General features: G+C 48.5%; 1 protein-coding gene across 2 annotated transcripts in view; it reads left to right on the forward strand.

The window, feature by feature from the left end:
• The window catches only part of LOC147419068 (adenylate kinase family protein), a 144,267-nt gene that overhangs the window by 78,704 nt on the left and 51,727 nt on the right, over positions 1 to 13,836 (forward strand). For both annotated transcript variants that reach the window (XM_086506399.1, XM_086506400.1), the window contains exon 12: positions 13,581 to 13,719. In XM_086506399.1, the coding sequence (XP_086362525.1) occupies positions 13,581 to 13,719 (139 nt within the window). The remainder of the gene's footprint in view (positions 1 to 13,580; positions 13,720 to 13,836) is intronic.

Here is a 13,836-nt window from a genome sequence, read left to right on the forward strand (position 1 = left end):
GATGATCATGCTGTGTGCAACCGGAGGATATGCATCTACACTCAGTGACTGGGCATGCACGGTCTACGAATAGACTCACAAAAGTGTCAGATCATTGCTAATCTAGACTGACTGAACCCTGCTGTGGTGTAGCTTGTCCACGGACACATAGGGTTGGGATGTGTCACGTGACATCCTCCCTGCATGCATCCTGGCGCTCTGACCGAGGCTCTACAAAGAGTAATTCACGGTAAAAGTCTATAGCAATGGCACGCATGTCCTCTGGCTCATCAGCAACTGACCCGTCAGGCCTCCTCAACTGACTGACCTTGGCATGCGTATGCCGAGGTCCCACTGCCTCGAAGAAAACACGAGTCACTCTATCACCCACTTGTGTCCACTGGGATGCTTGTTGATGGAAAGCAAACTCATGGCGCCGCTCCTCTGTGCTAACAACATCTTGGCGAGCCTGCTGTAACTGCTCCTCCAACCAAGGACTATCTGGATGCTGCTTCTACATCCTCTGCAAGGAAGCAACGCCCCGTCTGAGACGTTGCTCCTCCTCTCTCGCTGCAGCAAGGCGAGCCAAAGACTCCTGGAGAAAGAAATGACTAATCGGAGCTAGTCGTGAGGCCACTGTGTCAGCCGGAGAATCCTGCATGTCCAAGCTCTCTGTCTAGAGAGCCTCTACTCGCTCTTTGAGTGCAGAGTCCAACAAGACCCTCTCAGGGATGCGAAGCATCGTGCTCCCCCTCCTCTGCCTGTCTGCCACTGTGAGGATCACTGGTGCATGGTCCGAGGAGGAAGTCCCTTCTAGAATGCCAACTGTCCCACCCAAGTCACTGAAATGGTACTAGTGTAGAAGTGATCTATCCGTGATAGATTCACTCCTCCCACTCTGTGGTCCGAACGAGAGAAGGCCAGGTTGTCTGGGGGCCTCACAAAACCAGACTTATGCCACAGATCCGAGACCCTCAGAGTCATACAAAACCTCTCTCAAGCTGCCAGCTCAACTCCATGCACAGTAGCATGGCTACCAACAATCCTGTCAGAAGGGTCCTCCAACATGTTGTGAGATACAAATTATCAAATGAGATCCCTAATCGGTTGCTGCCGAATCTCATCAATATACTCCATGGTCAATAATCTGACTGGTCGTCTCGCATGTGGATCTAGGATGGCTTGGATCCTCTGCTGCCACCTCTGTCGATGATGTGAGGCTCCCCGAGAGAGAGAGAGAGAGAGAGAGAGAGAGAGAGAGAGAGAGAGAGAGAGAGAGAGAGAGAGAGAGAGAGAGAGAGAGAGAGAGAGAGAGAGAGAGAAATGTTATGAAATGTTATATTAACGTCTTCAAAAGGCCAAAGTGACCTATGAGACCAGAAAGTTACAATGTGGTGGATCTGATACAAAGTCAGAGTCAAAGTAACAAGATGACAACAAAGACAAAAATGAAATGACAAATGCCACAATAAAATACTATGGAATCCTAAACTACTAGGTGTGAACAGCAGCTAGCTGGGATATCTAGATCACAAGAGATCCAGCATCGGTCGGTGGCGGATCTCATCAATCTCCTCCGTGGTCAGTAGTCTGACCGGGCGTCGTGCATGTCGAGCCAAAGTGATCCGAATCCTCTGATGTAGCCTCCGTCGATGCTGTGTAGTCCTTCGCAGTCGTGGGCGTCTGGATCTTCCAAGCTCAGTCGCTCGATCGATCAGTGTGCCTCTGGTGTGAGACGACAAGCTCTGCTGTTGTAGTAACTCCTCCGGGTGTCTAGTGACAGCTCTAAAGAAATCTGTGATCCGTCTCTAGGACTGGCTAGCCTCTCCTCTCATCAGGCTCTCTCTGTGTCTGCGTAGCTCAAGCAAAAACAAGCCCAAGCATCTCTGATTCTCGTACTGCATGACTCTGGAGAATGGTCCAAAGCCCTCTCTGAACAAGCAATGGAAGCGGCCTCGTATCTCATAGTAGACAGGGCAGTGGCATGTGTAGTGCAACTCTGTCTCTGGCTCGATGTCACAGAGGGGGCATGTCCTGGCCTCTGCTGGTACTCTGCTGTATCTCCCAGTCTCGATCCGCAGCTGGTGTGAAGATATACGTATCTGGCCGATAGCACATCGTATCCCATGAGACAAGTGGGTGTCCATGTATCTCGGCCTCGTCACAAAGCCATCAACCGTAAGATGGAGGAGATGCTCTCTGTAGAAAGCCATCTTCGTGCCCAGCTCCTGTGCTGGCTGTATCCATGTCCTCCTGGTGTCTAGCTAAGTCAAGTCCTGGCGGATGAGCCTGGTGATCTCGGACTGTGTAAGAGTCAGAGAGGGTGCATCCAGTGAGTACTGGAAGGGAGGCAATCTGTCTATGCTGAACCCATGCGCCTGAAACCATGATGTCATCTCCCCATACCAGCATGTTGTATCTCCCTGCATGGCTAACTGTCGAGAGGACTCAAGTGCAAGGCGAGCATATCTGTCTCTGGGAAGTTCCCACATGTGGTGTATGAAGCAGACCGATCTGGTGAGCGCCTCCACCACTAGTGGGGGGGCAGCTAGCTCTGCTCGAACAATAGCACGTGGTACTGAGGCCTTGGCTCTAATGAGCCGCGAGATCATAGAGACTAGAGGCTTCTCCATGTCCCCCCATCCATCACTGCGGCCGTATGTGAATGCTGGTGCTGACCTCCTGATCCACTGTGGGGTGGTATTAAATACCATGATCTTGCTTTTACCAAGGTTGACGGACAAACCACTTTCTTGAGCAAACCTATTCAAAGCATCCAAGTGACGTTGCATCCCCTCCGGAGAGTCGGAGATCAACACAATATCATCAGCATATAACAATAATGGAATCCATGTCCCTGCCATCTGTGCACCTCTATCACCATCTCTCTCAATGTAGTCAGAAACCTCATCCACATACATACCAAATAGAGTAGGAGAGAGCGGACAGCCCTGCTTCATGGAGTGAATCGGGGTGGATAGACCCTCTGAGGTGCGTACCTGCCTCACTACTGACCTGTATAATGCCATGACCCCCCATATGAGCTCTGTGGGTACTCCCATCTGCTGTAATCTGCGCATCAATCTAGCTCTAGGCACTGTGTCAAAAGCTTTGCGGAAATCCACAAAGCTACAATAGATCCGTTTCCCACGCGATCTACCCTCCTCAATGATGGCTCTGAGTGTCAAGATATGGTCAAGAGTAGAAAAACCCCTCCTGAACCCTGCCTGCCCGGCTGCGCGTATCCCCTCCCTCTCTTCCCATCTACTCAGCTGCTGCTCAAGAATGGATGCGTACAAACGTGCCAATGTGTGTCCAATCATGATAGTGCGATAATTCCCAGGTTCCATAGGGTCTCCCGACTTGAAGATAGGTACAATAGTAGATAGGCTCCAAGTATCAGGCAAGCCCTCACACATGGCACGGTTAAACATCACTTCTAGAAGCTCTGCTAGTAGATCTCTGGCATGTGTGAAATGCTCAGCCACTAAACCATCATGATCATAAGCTCTCCTAGTCCTCATCCTGTCAATGGCCTTCCTCACCATCTTTGTGGTGAAAAAAGCACATGTGTGTGGGCATGGATCGGGGGGGTCGAGAAGGGGGGGCTGCTCATGAACTGTGTACAGAGATGATGCATACTGGCCCTAGTCCTCTGTAGAAGTGATGGCGGGGGGGGGGGGGGGGGAGGGAGAGTGCTCCTGAAAGAGCCGCCATACCTCACGTGAATCCTGACTCAAGAACAACTGATATAGATCCTTCTCTAGCCGAGCCAAAAATGCCCTCTTCTTCCGCCGCACTAGGCGCCGGAAGTCAGTCTGTGGCTGTCTGTGAGTGATGTCCCCCAAAAGCACCTCCCTCTGAAGTCTAGCTCTAGTGTCCTGGCATTCCTCATCATACCAACTGTTCTGGGGCATGCTCCCCGAACGGCGTCTTTGCTCAGGCTGGGTATGTGGGTATGCCTCTGCTGCTGCATCATGTAGTGTCTGTGTCAATATAGTAGTAAGCTCCTCCAGAGGTCGCCCTGGCTCCTCTGTGCATAGGCGTCTGTAGATCCCATCTATGTATAGAGAGTCTGTCTCCCGCGTGAAGGTGTAGCGAGTAGGGGCTGCTGTCCGTAGCCTGTGTGCTACACTAAACTGAAAGGAGATGGTCATTGACACAAGAGGATGATCCACTGCCACACCAACAGGTCTGGGTCCAATCGTGAGATCCTGGATACTAGAGATGAGGCTCGGCTGTGCCATGACATAGTCCACTGTGCTGGCTCCATGTCTGTGTGGAAAGCATGTAAAACCCCCTGAGGTGGGAAATCTCTCTAGGCCATTCAAGATGGCCAATCCATGTGCAGTCCCCATGTCTATCAAGTGTCGTCTATACTCAGTGTGTTCTCCATCTTGTGATACTTTGGATAGGCCTGTCTTTGCAGCATCCAGCTCTCTGAGCATCTCCTCTGAAGTCACCATCTCTAGAGAACTCCCATATGTCATCATCCAAAATAGAGAAAGGGGCCTGTCCTCTGGGTGGTGCATATACTGACGTGCTCGGGGGAAAGTAGCAAATAGCGGTGTAAAGATATCTGTCTGTCTCTGCTCTCAGCCTCACCCACATGTACCTAGCTTGCTCATCTCTGCGGGCTATATGTATCAATGGCTGCAACTCCTCCCTGGATAACACTGCCACTCCTCCTGATCCCCGCCCTCTGCGCTCTGATCGTGTCTCCTGTCTATAGGCAGTCTCCCATCTGTATCCACTGATGTGAGGCATAGACTGCCCATGGGCCTGATGTGTCTCAGAGTAGAAGACGATGTCTCTTCCCCTGAAACTATCCTCAAAGGCGCCCACATCAAGTCGCATAGATCCATTACAATTCCACGTGGCAACTTTGAGGGTGGTCCCACGGGGGGGGGGGGGGGGGGAGAGAGAGAGAGAGAGAGAGAGAGAGAGAGAGAGAGAGAGAGAGAGAGAGAGAGAGAGAGAGGGGGGGGGGGGGGGGGGCACTACATATTGTGATACAAGTTGTAATCTATTCTCTTGCTTTTTCCAGCCAAACAGCCCCTAAGCAAGCAATACGTAATGCAAAACAATAGATTCAGCTTGCGTAATATTTTGAGAGAGTCGTGTGACCGGTGCCTAGCTGCGCCAACTACGAGCTAAATCACAGGAGATTCAGTATCGGTCGTTGGTGGATCTCATCAATCTCCTCCATGGCTAGTAGTAGCGACCGGGCGGCGTGCATGATGGGCCAAAGTGACCCGAATCTTCTAATGCAGCCTCCGTCGATGATGTGTAGTCCTCCGCAGTCGTGGGCTTCTGGATCTCCCTAGCTTGGTCACTCCATCGATCAACGTGCCTCTGGTGTAAGGAGAGTGTGAGCTCTGTGGTGGTAACTACTACTCCGGCTGCCTAGTGTCCACTCTAAAGAAGTGTGCGATCCGTCTCTGAGACTGGCTAGCCTCTCCTCTCATCAGGTTCTTTATGTGTCTATGTAGCTCGAGCAAAAACAGTCCTAGGCATCTCTGGTCCTCATTCCCCATGACTCTAGAGAGTGGTTCAAAGCCCTCTCTGAACAGGCAGTGAAAGCCGCTTCGTATCTCATAGTAAACATGGCAGTGGTATGTGTAGTAACTCTGTCTCAGTCTCCATGTGAGATAGGGGGCATGTCTTCGCCTCTGCTGGTACTCCGCTATATCTACCAGTCTCGACCCAAAGCTGGCGTGAAGATGTGCGTATTTGGCCAATTGCCTCGTATCCCATGAGATAAGTGGGTGTCCATGTATGTGGGCCTCGTCACAAAACCATCCTCTGTAAGCTGGAGTAGATGCTCTCAATAGAAATCCATCTTCGTGCCGAGTTGTTGTGTCGGCTGTATCCAAGTCCTCCTGATATCTAGCTGAGTCAAGTCTTGGCGGATGAGCCTCGTGATCTCGGACTTTGTAAGAGTGAGAGGGGGTGCATCCAATAAGTATTGGAAGGGGGGCAATCTATCCATGCTGAACCCATGTCCCTAAAACCATGAAGTCATCTCCCCATATCAGCATGATGTATCTCCCTGCATAGCTAACTGTCGATGAGACTGATCTGGTAAGTGCCTCAACCACTAGTGGGGGGGCAGCTAGCTTTGCTCGAATAATCTCATGTGGTACTGAAGCCTTGGCTCCAATAAGCCGCGATATCATCTAGACCAGAGGCTTCTCCATGCCTCTCCATCCAACAGTACAACCCGACCTCCCATGATGGTCTAAAGAAGGCCCTCCATATCTGGACTCCATAGAGAAATGCCGAGGCCACCAAAGTGTCAAAAAGCCAGAGCTTCGTCCGAGGCTCCCGAAATTGAATCTGTGAACACATCCTCTCCAATCCACCCAATGCTGCGTAGGCTCTGGTCAATGTGGTCTCTGCTGCTCTCCTCAATGAAGAAGCTGGTCCATTAAAGACCACCCCAAGGTAGGTGTAAGCATCTATATACTCCACTGTGTCATGTCTGTAAGTGAATGTGGGTGCTGCTCTCCTGATCCACTGCGGGGTGGTGTTATACACCATAACCTTGGTTGACAGACAAATCACTGTCGTGGGCAAACCTATGCAACGCACGCTTCCAAGTGATGCTACATCCCCTTGAAGAGTCGGAGATAAACATAGTATCATCAGCATATAACAATAGTGGAATCCATGTGCCTGCTAGGTGTGCACCTCTATCACCACTCTCTCAATATAGTCAGAAATCCCATCTACATACACGCCAAATAGAATAGGAGAGAGCGGGCAGCCGTGCTTCACCCCGATAGTTGTAGATAGCCCCTCTGGAGTGCAAACATGCCCCACTATTGACCTGTATAATGCCACGGTTCCCCAAATCAACTCTGTGGGTACTCTCATCTCCTGTAGTGTGCACATCAATCTAGCTCTGGGCAGTGTCAAATGCTTTGCGGAAATTTACAAAGCTGCATTATATGCGTCTCCCATGTGATCTGCCCTCCTCAATATTGGCGAAAATCCTGGAGTACCTGGGCAAGATTCAGCACGGTCTGTGAGTTACAAGGGTATGTCCCTCTCTCTCAGCCTTGGTCCTTAAATGCATCACTGAATTCGTTTGGTGATTTCCCGACGTTACCCTCGGGTGGCGTGACTAACAAGGGAACATGGACTGACTAACATGGCATGAAAAGACTTTTTACTCCCCCGAGGGGGAAACGTGCTTCCATTCCCCGTTGACATGCCACGATACGGCATGGAGGCGCTTTTCCCCTTGTCGGCAAGTCCGCAAGGTAACTTGTCTTTGACTCGTTTGCGTGCACGCGAAGCAAAGGCAGTTCCTTGCTGGCTTGCCGGCTCTAGCCCAAAAAAGTAAAAAGTAAAAAAAATATTGGCTCTGAATGTTAGAATGTGGTCAAGAGTAGAGAAACCTCTCTTGAACCCTGCTTGCCCGGTTGCGCGCGTCACAAACTGCTGACGTGTCAAGTCACTAAAGAACGGAGCCATTGTGTAGATCACGGCCGAGGGGCCTAAACCCTAAGAAGAATAAGCAACAACAGAAGAAGAAGTCCTACCAACTTATGGGACCCCGTTCGATGGGGGCCCAAGTGACAAAGCAAATAAAATAAAGTAGGACCCACACACATACACAAAGAGTTGCGCAGAAACTGATGACGTGGTAGCTGTACGAACAGCCCGGATTTTCCACTGACAGTGCTGACATGGCAGTACGGATTTCCACAATTCACGTTGACAATGTTGACGTGGCAGTTGTACTGATTTCCGCAAAACGCGCTGGCAGATTTTGGCGCTAGTGCTCTTGGGCCAATTACTTTTGAATTTGACTGTTTCTCATGTAACTGCTTTTCAAGGCCAAGGGTCTTTAAAGAAATGCAGAGGGCTCAGTCTCTGGCACGCTTCAGTGAGAAGGTGCAGAGCGCGAGTATCGGCATTGTACTAAGTTCCAGTAATATAAAGAAATACCGAAAGGGGCGTCAAGGTTTGGGGCCAATACTCTCTTGGGTGGAATTCCGCCGCTCCGTGTCGCGCGTCGTCTCTCTTTCAGTTCAGTTGTTATTGAAGTGCTCAAAGTCTGTTCAACCCGTTCTTTTCTATTGGCACGTGGTGCTTGTCTCGCGACAGTGGTATCAGAGCATCAGGCGTGTGCTTTTCTGAAAGCATACAATTTTCTTTGAAGTATCTTCGTGCCCTGACCCCGGACTTATTAGCCACTGCCACCCTTCATTGCGCATTGGGCGCGCTCCTGTCTTCATCGCTCTGTCTTACATGCCATAAAGAACCCAAGACATGGCGTTCATGGATTCAAGAGAATATTTGTAGTTTCTGCTTGACGAGCGTCACAACATTCTCTTGCGATATCCTCAGCAGAATCTTTGGATGCTACAAAGTTTTCAACAATTTTTGAACTACATGTTACTACCCCCTCTGATGTCCCTGGTGGTACCCCCTCCTCTGGTACCAGAAAGTACGAGAGCTTCCAACTGTTAACCTTCTCAGTCGTCTGTTCCGATCACCTCCACCACTACCACCACCGCCACCGGGCTACAATGGTTGGAGCCCATAAGGATACCCTTTTTATCCATACCCGGGATATGCGCCTAATCAACCCAAAGATTTCAAGGATGGCAGCAAGACAATCAAATTTTTCACCTTTTCCGGGGTGAAAGATCGGAAGAAAGCATTGCAGTTCCTACAACAATTCGACAACATCTATGTTTTGGGGAACTATACAGAAGAATCCAAGATTTCTCGAGCAGTGGGATTTCTTAAAGATAATGGTATGCAATGGTGGATTTCAATCGCGACACAGCCGCATGCTCCAAGGACTTGGCAAGCTTTCAAGATAGTTTTTGCACGCAGTTACATGACTTCCATGTTGGAAGTCCGGATTGACGCAGAGTGGGGCAACTTGAAAATGCTTGCCACCGAAACCATGGACGACTATAACCGAAGGTTTCTTGACGTGTATCGGCTGGTGTCCTTCTTTAAGTTCATTTCCTTGGAGGACCAATGCGAGCGCTACACCATTGGACTACCATCACCATTGCAGGAATATTGTCTCTTCAAGCAAGTCTCTACCATGCAAGAGCTTATGGACCATGCCGCGGTTGGCTACAAACTGATGAAGGGAAAGCTAGAGTTTACCACAGAAGAACCTCCGGCCACTAACCACAACTATTGCCATCAAAGAACAAATCCTTGTGAGTCTCGTGAAAGTCAACCACAAAGGCCTCGTTTGACACCTCAACAATGAGACACCTTACTACAAGAAGGCCGATGTTTTGGATGCTTTCAAACAGGACATGACTATTTTGGTTGTCCCCAATGCACTGATAGACTAGCGGAGCGGACTCCTACACCGACGGTTGACAGAAACCTAGGACCATCTCCAGCCAAACGATTTAACCGGCCATTGGATTAGTACCTGACATCTATTGCATACGCCTTGAAAGTACAAATGAATTGTGTCAAGCATATGGCAAAGTCAACGTTTTGAAAGCCCTAATTTTCTTTGACCCAAGAGCTACAAAGAACTTTATCCATCCAGAATTCTTGAAGTAGATGGACTTTGATTATGATGCAAAGGGTGGAGAAATTGAACCTGAGCTAGCCACAGGGCAAATTCAGAAAGTGGTACCGCTCATTGGTGCTCTTCCAGTAACTATCCAAGATTATCATGGAAAAGCCGATTTGCACATTATGAAGTTGAGCAATTGTGACGTTCTATTGGGCATGCCTTGGCATGACAAGAATGGTGCGACTCTCCAGGTTCAGAACCAAACCATCACCGTGATGCAAAAGGGCAAGCGAATCGTCCTCAAAGTTCGATTGTCCGAACAAAACCCTGAATGAACTCTCTAGTTGTTTTATACTTAAATACTTTTGAACTTTTCTTGAGAATGTATTGTTTGAAACTTTGTTTGAAATGGATGGTATCTGTTTTAAACCTGTCTTGATGCCGATTTGAATTGTCTGACTCTGGTTTTAATACTGGTTTCAATGATTGGTGATTTTTAACTCCTGGCTGGATTAGTGAGAAATTATGTTTGAGAATGCTTGTTCATACTCATGGTTATTTGTGAGGGGAGTATTGAATGATTGAAAAGTGTTTTTTTTAGTCATGGCCCGAATCTCGATGGTTATTTATGGGGAAAGTATTAAGAAGTCTGAGCAGTCCTTACTCTCAGCACCTCGAAACTACACAAGCTGCGGTCTGGGGGGCGTTTGGTTGTAAAAGGCCTCTATATCTCATGGCCCGGACCTTTTTAGGTTATTTGCGGGAGGAGTGATGAGGGAGTCGTTGAAAAGCTCATGGCCTAGACCTGGATGGTTATTTGCGGGGGGTGTGAGCATTTGTGTTGCATTGTGATGTGCCAACCACTGAATATTCCTTATTGGATGAGATTGCGTGGGTATGTAATTTTAGTGCGTAAAGATACCAGTGGAAGATCATTGCAGTCTGCGTGAGATGGCTAATTTTACTACGCCAGAATATCAAGAGTTCCGACTTGGACGAAAGGAGAAGCCAACTCCTTGATCAATAGAGTTGAAAGGAGAAGCCAACTCCTTAAAAAAAAAAGAGCAAACTGATTGTCCCTCGGAAATTTTTGAGCTAACTTGAGTTGTTTTGCAGATATGTTGTAATCGTGGACGATTACCTTCTTTCAATACCTTCTTTCAAGAAGGGGGGATGTCACAAACTGCTGACGTGTCAAGTCACTGAAGAACGGAGCCATAGTGTAGATCACGGCCGAGGGCCTAAACCCTAAGAAGAATAAGCAACAGCAGCAGAAGAAGTCCTACCAACTTGTGGGACCCCGTTCGATGGGGCCCAAGTGACAAAGCAAATAAAATAAAGCAGGACCCACACACACACACACAGACTTGCACAGAAACTGATGACGTGGTAGCTGTACGGACAACCCGGATTTTCCGCTGATAGTGCTGATGTGGTAGTAATACGGATTCCCGCAATTCACGCTGACAGTGTTGACGTGGCAATTGTACGGATTCCCTCAAAACGCGGTGGCAGATTTTGGCGCAGTGCTTTTGGGCCAATTACTTTTGAGTTTGAATGTTTTTCATGTAACTGCTTTTCAAGGCCAAGGGTCTTTAAATAAGTGCAGAGGGCTTAGTCTCTGGCACGCTTCAATGAGAAGGTGCAGAGTGCGAGTGTCGATATTGTACTAAGTTCCAGTAATATAAAGAAATGCCAAAAAAGGCGCCAAGGTTTGGGGCCAATACTCTCTGGGGTGGAATTACACCACTCCGTGTCGCGTGTTGTCTCTCTCTTTCAGTTCAGTTGTTATTGAAGTGCTCAAAGTTTGTTCAGCCTGTTCTTTTCTATTGGCATGTGGTGCCCGTCTCGTGACAACGTGTATGCCCTCCCTCTTTGCCCATCTACTCAGCTGCTGCTCAAGAATGGATGCCTACAACTGTGCCAATGTGTGTCCAATCATGATAGTGCGAGAATGCCCAAGCTCCATAGGGTCTCCTGAATTGAAGATAGGTACAATAGTAGATAAATTCCGAGTATCAGGCAGGTTCTCACACATGGCTCGGTTGAACATCACTGCTAGAAGCTCTGTGAGCAAATCCTTGGAGTGTATAAAATGCTCCGCCACTAAGCCATCATCCTATCAATGGCCTTCTTCACCATCTCAGCGGCGAAAAAAGCACATGTGTGTGGGCATGGCTCGAGCGGGTTGGGAAGAGGCTGTTGTCGAGAAACTGTGTACAAAGATGATGCATACTGGCCCTAGGCCTCTGTAGAAGTAATGGCAGGAGGGGGGGAGTGCTCTTGAAAGAGTCGCCATGCCTCACCTGAGTCCCGACTCAAGAATAGCTAATATAGATCCTGCTCTAGTCGAGCCAAAAAAGCCCTCTTCTTGCGTCGCACTAGGCGTCTGAAGGCGATCCGAGATTGTCTGTGAGTGGTGTCCCCCAAAAGCACCTCCCTTTGAAGTCTAGCTCTTGTCTCGCAGCACTCCTCATTGTACCAGCTTTTCTGGGGCATGCTCCCAAAACATCGTCTTTGCTCAGGTTGGGCGTGTGGGTATGCGTCCGTCGTTGCATCATGCAGAGTCTGTGTTAGTATAGTAGTAAGCGTCTCCAGAGGTCCCGATGGCTCCTCAATGCAGAGGCGTTTGTAGATCCCATCTATGTAGACAGAGTCCGTCTCCTGTGTAAAGGTGTAGCAAGAAGGGGCTTCTACCTGTGGTCTCTGTGCTATACTAAATTGGAAAGAGATGGTCATCGACACAAGGGCATGATCTATTGCCACACCAACAGGTCTGGGTCCAACTATGAGGTCTTGGATAAAGCTCGACTGTGGCGTGACATAATTCACTGTGCTGGCTCCATGTCTGTGTGGAAAGCATGTAAAACCTCCCGCAATGGGAAATCTTTCTAGGCCATTCAAAATGGCCAGTCCATTTGCAGTCCCCATGTCTCTCAAATGTCGTCCATACTCAGTATGCTCCACATCCTGTGATAATCTAGATAGGCCCATCTCTATAGTATCCAGCTCCCTCAGCATCTCCTCTGAAGTATCATAAAATACCGTCTGGTGATGGGTAGTCCTAGCATTGAAGCTCCCCCGGATGATGATGTCACCATCCCTAAAGAACTCCCATATGTCATCATCCAAAATAGAAAAGGGGGAGTGTCCTCTAGGTGGGGCATATACTGATGTACTCGGATGAAAGTAGCAAATAGCAATGTAGAGATATCTGCTCGTCTCTGCCCTCAACCTCACCCACATGTACCTAGCCTACTTATCCCTACGAGCTATATGTACCAATGGCTGCAACTCCTCCCTGAATAAAATTGCCACTCCTCCTGAGCCCTGTCCTCTATGCTCTGATCGAGTCTCCCGTCTGCAAGCTGTCTTCCATCCGTATCCGCTCACATGTGGCATAGACTGCCCAAGGGCCTGATGTGTCTCAGAGTAGAAGATGATGTCCCTCCCAATGAAACTATCCTCAAAAGCACCCACATCTAGGCGTAGGGATCCATTACAGTTCCAAGTAGCAACTTTGAGTGTGGTCCCATAGGTCTCGCACCATCATGCGGAGCGCCGCTCTAGTATCACCACTCTTCCAAAGCGATCTTTCCTTTTCCCTTGCCGCTCTAATGTCCAGCATTACCTCCTGCATATGAGCAATCTGCGAGAGGGTGAGGTCATCTATCATCTCCGAGAAAGATACCCGTCTTCTTAAGAGTTGGTCTCTTCTTCAAAAAAATGCTTCTTCACTGCAAAGCCTTACTTAATTGTTTTGACTATGATGATTAGGGGATCCACCACCACAAAATTGAAAATGCCTTTTTTTTTTTCAATGTTTAATGTAGCTATTGTGTTTGTGTTGATTGTGCACTTGGAATATTGCCTAAATGTATGATTGTAGTATGACATTTAGTGTTTGTGTACCTTCACTTGCTTGAAATGCTTGCCAAGCTCACTTCTTTTAAGCTGCATCTTCTGGCATGCATGGCGTGGTACTTTCTTTCCTCTACCCTGAGAGAGTGATGTGTTGAGTATATTGGAGTCAGTGTCAGGACTTCCCCCTAATGCAGGAACGAACATGGGCTTATTTGTGTCACAGGTGTGTGTTCAAGGCTCCATGGGTGCAGGAATTTTTGCTGGTATGCCTTTGCAGTTGGCGGGAACGAGGCGAATGCTTGAAGTGATGGATTGGGGGGAGTATGAATCAAAAGGCAACTTCATCAATATTGGATCGATTGGTAAAGTTACTATTAACATGCTTCTTTGTTGTTTTGGAATATCAAACTCAACTAAATTCTCTTAGAAGAATAGTTTCATCTTTTCAGGATCTTAGTTGTTTTGTAAGCATCTAGTTT

Source organism: Adiantum capillus-veneris, chromosome 29 (genome assembly GCF_014529385.1).
Source record: "Adiantum capillus-veneris isolate H3 chromosome 29, ASM1452938v2, whole genome shotgun sequence".
NCBI lineage: Eukaryota > Viridiplantae > Streptophyta > Polypodiopsida > Polypodiales > Pteridaceae > Adiantum > Adiantum capillus-veneris.